The following is a 7,148-nucleotide window of genomic DNA, read 5'->3' as shown; positions in this document are numbered from 1 at the left end:
GTCTTTCCCCACTAGACTCGAGTTCCTCTGGAGGGCAAGGGCTTTGCCTTGCTCATCTTTGGATCCTTGGTTCTGTGTGTGGAGCCTGGCACATAGTAGGTGCTTCAAAAACCTGGGCAGAATGAAAGTTGATCAATTCAACGCCTTAAGGTCTTCAAGGAGTGACTCAATGGTGGCATTTCAGACAAGGGGCTGGATTAAGGTGTGGGGACCATCTCAGTGCCCTACACACCTGAAGGGGCTGCCTAGAACTCAGGACCGCCAGAATGTCAGTCCCATGCAAGCATGGCTTTTGTCTTGTTCTACCAGTGCTTGAAACAAGGCACTTAATAAAGAGTGTGGAAAATATGAATGAAGGGTAACAAATTCAAGACCCTCTGTAACTCCCCAAGTGATCACTGTATCCAATCTGTACTTGTATCCCTTATCGGACAGGGAACTCACTACTTATCTCCTGAGCAGCATCCTTTCTCTCTTCAGACAGCATAGGCTATTGGGAAGTTCTTTTGCTTTCCCCTGGCCTTGGCAGAACCACTGCACTCTTGCCCCTGCTCAGAGGGACCCTTGCTTCAAATTTAGCCCCCGGAGATTTCTGTCTAGGTGGCAGCCCCCAGTGGCCAGAGGATGAGGGTCCAGGGTCTGCTGAGTGTCCACTCTTCTCCATCTGACCCTCCTGCTCTCCAGCTGGGAAAGGGATGAGAGTGAAGGGTCCACATTGGCCTCAAGGGTGGCAGATGTGGTCACGGAGAGGACAGAGCCCCACCCACGAGTTGACTCATGAGCTTTATTCTCTATTCTGAGTGATTCCGAGAACAGCCACTCATGCCCAGAAAATCCCTCATTCCACCCTCTCAGTGACAGGGGAGGAACCCGAGGACCAGAGAGGGGAAGAGAGTGGACTAAGATTGCACAACCAGTGGCAGGAGAGGACCTCAGAGCCCATGATCCCTGGCTGCCCCTTCAGGGGCCAAAAAAGGCAGCAGATGTGGCACTCAGCTCCCATGCTGCCATGGGGCCTGTGGAAGACCTCAAACGTCCTGTAAATCTTCTTCCTGTCACACCCAAACAGATCCTCCTCAGTGCAGTATCATTACGAGGTGCTTGCACACCTCCAGAGACAGTGGCTTTACCACTTGTAAGGCAGCTACTCTGTCCTGACCCCACAGAAAGTGTGTACGTGTGTGTGTTGTGAGGTGGGGGAAGAGAAGTTGCCTCCCCTCCCTGGGGGAATTCACCTTGTCCGGCTCACCTACGCAGGCTGACAGTCGAGCAGAGGTAACCCCATCTCCTGTTTTCCTGCCAGGGAACTTCCCTCTAGGGACTCCCCCAGGGCCTGAGTGGCAGGGTAAGTCGTGCTACTGAGAGGAAACCTGTCTGTGGAATGCTCCTCCAGGCTGGGGCCTCCCTGGAGACGGAACTGCCTGCCTGTGAGTAGTGAAGCCAGCTTCACTCTTGATGGTGTTGTGCCAGAGAGTCTCAGAATGCTAGGACCCTGCTGGGACAGCTGCTCATCACCTCAGGAGCCCTGGGCAGTGGCCCAGCAGGGAGACTGTGGCGGAGACTCTGCTACAAGGGTGTACATCACTCATGGCATGGTTGCTGCCTCCAGGCAGCCCTCCTGGTAACCACAGATCACAAAGCTCTCTTCTTGGCTTCTTGGTTGTACCACCATTTCTGCTTGAGTATGTCTGTTTGAGATGCTCTCTGCCATTTGCTTGAGGAGTCCCACCCGTTCCTTCTCTGAAATGAACATCCTTGAGGATGGGCCCACTCTGCTCTCCGCCTCTCAGCAGTCTTCAGTCCAGAGCCCCTTCCGGCTCAGTAAACAGGTGTAGACACCTCCAGCCAGAAGCTCCTTGGGAGACCCAGCACATTCCTGTTCTTCCACGGACAGGAAGCAGTCTGAGCGGGGCCATTGCTGGCAGGTTGAGGGGTGGAGTGCACAGAACCAGAAGCCAGAAGGATAGGCACATTCCTATCCAAGCACCACAGTTTTCCAGGAACCAGAGAAGGAGTGTGACTTGGCCGAGGGCACACAGCAAGTTGAGACGGAGCTAGGACTGAGACTGTGATGTCCAGGCTCCTAGTCCAGTGCTCTTGGGTCTCCCAGAGGTCATGTCCATGGATCTGAGATGTGTCTCCTGTGTCCCTTGGGCAGGGAGGGCCAAGCTCCCATTGAGGAATGGGAGGGGCAGGCTGAGAACCCCCTGAGCAGAAGGAGGAGGCGTCGCCATGGTAGAGGGTAGGAAGCACTCAGGCCCCTCCTGCTTTGAAGGCTGATGGCATTTCAGAGGGCAAGGAGACTTCTAACAAAAGAGGAAACTGAGGCCCAGAGAGACGGCAGGGTGCCAGGCTGTGGCCACTTTCCTTACCCCTTCCTGTAGTGGACTTGGGGCAGGGGTGGGGCCTTTCCTGTATGCCCAGGGCCAGAAGCCTCATGATCGGGCTCTGAGATGGTGGTTCCCACCCACCCCGGCTCTTGAGCCCTGCCTCCCCCACCCTTGCCCCCCGCTGTCAGGTCAGAGTGAAGGGGGTTGAGGGAGAATGTCTGCAGGCCCTGAGGTGGGAGTGGGTCTCCAGGTACCACAGGTCATGGGGTTCGCAGGACACCGGGCACCACCTCCAAGGAAGCTCACTGCTTGCTGGCGATCTTCTTCTTCCGAGCAGAGACCAGGTCGTAGAAGGGGACACGAGTGATGCTGGCTCTGGAGTGCGGGTAGGGAAAAGGTTTCAGGGCTGGATGGGCTGGCAAAGGGGTCTCATCTCCCAGGGCTTGCAATAAGGGTGTGCTTCTCCCAGGGCAGGGTTGGCCTGCCCCACTGCAGGGGAAAAGCCTGATGACCCCACCAAGGACCGAGCCAGGGTATGCCACAGACAGTCCTGAGAGCCTCCAGAATTCTGCCCCCATGTATCTTTGGACACCTCCCCAGGCCCCGTCAGACTCGGAAGGAGGTGACAAGAGCCCAGGTGGAACCAGCAGACCTGCTTGCCAGTCCTAGCTCTGCCCCTCTCTGGCTGTGTGGCCCTGGGCAGGTCCTTTCCCTCTCTGGACCTCAGTCCTCATCTGTAAAATGAAGGTGAGAGTAGTTTTGGCCTGGCAGGCTCACAGGGCTGCTGCAAGGTCAGAGGGAAAAGACCCTACAAGTCTCTGGGACATACATGGTCCCCGGCCCGTTGACCACTTCCATGTCTTCCTCTGTCGAACAGGACTCACCCCCACTGGTATCTCCCCATGGACTCAGAGTCAAGGTGTTATCCTGCCCCTCCTCCTGTCCCTCCACTGCCCATCACACCTGTCACACTCCAGCCCCTGCACGGTGGTCTTTCTCCCCTGGCCACACCTGTCTGTGGCTCTCCAGCACACTCAGGAGAAACCTGAGCTCTCTGACATGGCCACCAAGGCCTCGCCATCCACTGCAGCCTCATTTCCCACTGCTCAGCCCCCAGGCTGCCTGGTCCCCACATAGCCCTACCCCCTGCACTGCCCGGCATTGCCCAGTCCCACAATGCCCAGCACCAGCTATCCAGGAAGATGTCCAGGCATCCCTATGCCCAACCTGCCCTTTTGTTTGGCCTGCACTGCTCCTTCCACCTAGAAAGTCCTCCTCCCGACCCTACACCAGGTCTTTTCAGGACCACTTAGGATCCTGATGCTAACAGGCGCTGGGCAAAGAGCTTTATTTATAACATCTCCCATGATCCTCCACCATCCCCATGAATTCAGTGCCTTGCTCCTCTGTGTTCTGGGCCAGAGAGGATGCTCACGGAACATGGTGGAAGGGATTTGCATGCCAGAAACAGGAGGGAAGTTCTGGAGTTAGCCCTCTTTACAGACAAGGAAACAGGACCCTGAGAGGAGCTGGGGCTTCTGGAAGGTGACCAGAGACCCCTCCCCACCAGCCCAGCCACCCGTTACCGAATAGCTTCAATCCATTGGTCCCGCTCCTCGGCGCTGGAGGCTGAGATCCGGTAAGACTCGTGCTTGCCCTCCACCACTTTTCCGTCGCCATCGGTCTTGCAGGCCTTTATCTTCTGGCCCCGGCAGCTGGGGTTGCAGAGCTCCAGGCAGAACTGTGGGCAAGTGGCCAGGTGAGGGCAGGGCAGGGGTGGGAGGAAAGGGCAGCTCTGTGGGCTCTCGGGGAGGCTCGGAGAGGCCTAGACACTTGGGCAAGACCAGCATCTAGAAGAGCAGCAGATACACCTGACTGCCAGGCCTTCCTGTGAGAGAAGAACGGGCAGGGGCTGCGGCTCCTCATGTTGAAAACTTACTATGTGCCTGACTTGACCTAAATCCATGATCCCTCTTAAAATCCCCAGTTGACAGATGGGAAAATGGAGGTTCAGAAAGGAGCAGAGACTTAAAGGTCCCAGAGCCAGTATCAGGGGCCAGGCTCTGAGAGACAGTGTGGCCAGGCCCTCCTGAGGCCTCCTGACACCAGGATCCCCGTCCCTAAGAGGGAGGCTGAGGCAAGCCTGAGCTGCTGGAAGGTGTCACAGGCATGGCCTCGCCTCCTGGAGAGCCCAGCCCAGCCTGCGCTCTGTTTTGGAAATTCCTACAGCTGCTCTGGCCTGAGGCCACCTCGCTGACACCTACTGGCTTCTTGGGGTCGTCCACCTTCTGCACTGAGAGATTCTCAAGGGGTATGATTCCCCGAGGCTCCTTGTCCTGCAGGAGAATAAGAAGGAAGATCAGGATCAGCAAAGGGAGTCTGGAGTCAAGGGCAGGGAGTGAACTTGGAAGTTTTGTTGTTGTTTAGTCACTAAGTCGCTTTTAACTCTTTGTGACCCTATGGACTATAGCCTGCCAGCCTCCTCTGTCTGAACTCGGCGGCACCCCAGACCCCAAAGAGCAGTGTGCCCATCTTCCCCAGACTCTGACCAGCCCTGGAGAGGGCAGGGGAGCAGCGTGGGAAGAGCCCTGGCTGGGAGTTAGGAGTCCGGACTTTAAGCCCGAGCTCTGCCTTGCACCTTGGCCCAGCCCCATCCCCTCTTTGTAGCTGTTTCCCCCATTGTTAAGATGGGTGTGGAGGAGGACCGAATGATCTCAAAGAGGCCCCAGCTCTACAGTGGACTGCTTAGTGAGAATCTGGAAAGGGTTTGAGGGGAGGGACAGGGTAGCATGAGGCTCACAGTGGTGAACTCGAAGTAGTAAAGGCAGCTGTCCGTCAGGATGAACCAGCGTCGCTTCCAGGTCTTCACGCGGCCGCCTGCAAGAGCCAGCGATGGAGCCAGTGAGCCCTCCTCTACCTTGGGCTCCAGCACTTCTCTCCACGGAAGAGCAGGGCCTCCGATGCCCACCTCTGGGCCCCCACCCTGGCCCCCTAACCCCTAGCTTGCCACACCTCCCCCTCATCTGTCTCTCCCCCACTTAAAACCTGAGGGGTTCCATCACCTCCAGGCTGCCCCAGAGCTCCTCCCTAGTCCGGCCCCAGGGGCAGGATGGCCATTCCTGCACCTTCCTCCTGCCCCCACCGCTCTGTTCATCCCTTGGCCCGCTCCCTGCCTGGTGTTGTGCTAAGCCTTTCATCTTTCACCTGCCAGGCAATGTTCTAGAGGATTCAAGAAACATTCACTTATTAATCCCTATGACTGCCTATGAGGAGTGGACCATTATTAACCCCGTTTTACAGATGAGGAGACCGCAGGGCAGAGAGGGTATGTCATCTGCTCAAGGTCTGGCAGCAGAGATGGGAATTGAACCCCAGTGTCTGAGCCCCAGAGCCCAAGTGCATGGTCATTTCCCCACATGTTTAATCCTCCCAAGGATGACTGTTACCATTCCACAGCTATGGCAACTGAGGCCAAGGATGGATGGAGGAGCTGGGATCTGTGACTTAGAGCCGCCCTGGGGCTGAAAACTGTCAGCTGGGCAAGAAAAGGAGGTTGCAGTCTGCAGGTGGATGGACTGGGAGGTGGGCCTGGAGAGATGGAGGGTCTGGATGGGCCCTCAGGCCAGGGCCCTGCTCCCACATACGGCGTCTGTCCTCCCTTGACTTGGAAAGCCTCTGTGCCTGGCTGGCTGCCCCTGCCCAGAGGTGCCCAGCCTGTGTGGGGGTGGCAGGCTCAGACAGCCAGGTCCTGCAGTTCCGCTGCTAGAACTTGCAGCAGCTGCTGCCGTGGCACCCACCACAGCTCCCCTCTGCAGGCCCAAGGCCCTCCCTGCCCCGTCCTGTTGAGGAGAGGTTCCCCAAGCCACATCCTCTCACACTCCCTCCCCCCATCTTTCAGGGACACCCAACCATCTGCCCACCAAATTCTGCCACTGGCTGGCTATGTGGCCTTGGGCTGGGCCCTTAACCTCACTGGGCCTGGGCTTCTTCAGAATCACTTCAGGAAGAAAAATCTGCGGTTGAAGGGCTTATCTATGAATCTGTCAGCTTTCCGTCTCCCTTCCTGCTCATTGTTCCCTCCCCCACTGTCCCCTCATCCCCAGGACAGACGGAGGGAGGGTTGGGGCAAGGAGACTGCTGCCCTGGGGCTCAGGAGGTGCTCAACTCCACCACCCGAGGCTTCAAGTCAAATGGGTGCGTGTGTCAGCCTTGTTGCATGAGTGTGTAGGCACATCAGTGCATGTGCCCCAGAGTGCAGGAGTGTGTGTCTTACCCAGTTTGAGCAGCCAGCCCTCGCGGTCCGGTTTGAAGAAGGTGTGGGTGAGGTCATTGCCATCGTCCTCGGGGATGGAGAAGGGCTCGCTCTTGATGCTGTCGAAGAGGTTCTGCCCCAAGAGAAGGGAGGGAAAGATCCACTGTGACCTTTATCCAGGGCCTGGGTCTGGCCTGTGTGGCCTCGGGCAGGTCAGTGACTCTATGTGCCTCAAGTTGGGAAGCTGATCTTGGCTCTTACAGGCCCCTCTCCTAGGAAGAGACCAGAGATCTCTTCTGGGGCATGGGAATTTCCCAGAAAGCAGATTTCAGTTCTCCGTGAAGGACTTTCTAGTTGTTAGAGCTGCTGAAATATGGAAGAAGCAACTTTGTAGGACAATGGGTTCCCTGTCACCAGAGGTATGCAAGCCAGGGCTGAGAATTCCCTGTGGGAGAGCTGTAGATGTTGGCAATGATCATCCCTCTGTGTTTTGAACCCCCTGCTGTGGGACACTGCCTTCCATGGACAACCTGCCCAGATTTCCAACTGTTTGGGAAAAACATTCT

General features: G+C 56.9%; 1 protein-coding gene across 1 annotated transcript in view; it reads right to left on the bottom strand.

The window, feature by feature from the left end:
* Positions 1–770: 770 nt before the first annotated feature.
* Positions 771–7,148, bottom strand: part of CYTH4 (cytohesin 4) — a 31,273-nt gene continuing 24,895 nt past the window's right edge. The window contains exons 9-13 of the mRNA XM_043440820.1: positions 6,604–6,715; positions 5,131–5,207; positions 4,595–4,666; positions 3,917–4,071; positions 771–2,705 (exon numbers count right to left, since the gene is read on the bottom strand). Of these exons, the coding sequence (XP_043296755.1) occupies positions 2,633–2,705; positions 3,917–4,071; positions 4,595–4,666; positions 5,131–5,207; positions 6,604–6,715 (489 nt within the window). The 3' untranslated portion in view covers positions 771–2,632. The remainder of the gene's footprint in view (positions 2,706–3,916; positions 4,072–4,594; positions 4,667–5,130; positions 5,208–6,603; positions 6,716–7,148) is intronic.

This window comes from Cervus canadensis, chromosome 21 (assembly GCF_019320065.1).
Source record: "Cervus canadensis isolate Bull #8, Minnesota chromosome 21, ASM1932006v1, whole genome shotgun sequence".
Lineage (NCBI taxonomy): Eukaryota > Metazoa > Chordata > Mammalia > Artiodactyla > Cervidae > Cervus > Cervus canadensis.
The sequence above is the reverse complement of the archived record's forward strand: the minus strand, read 5'-3'. Positions and strand labels throughout refer to the sequence as shown.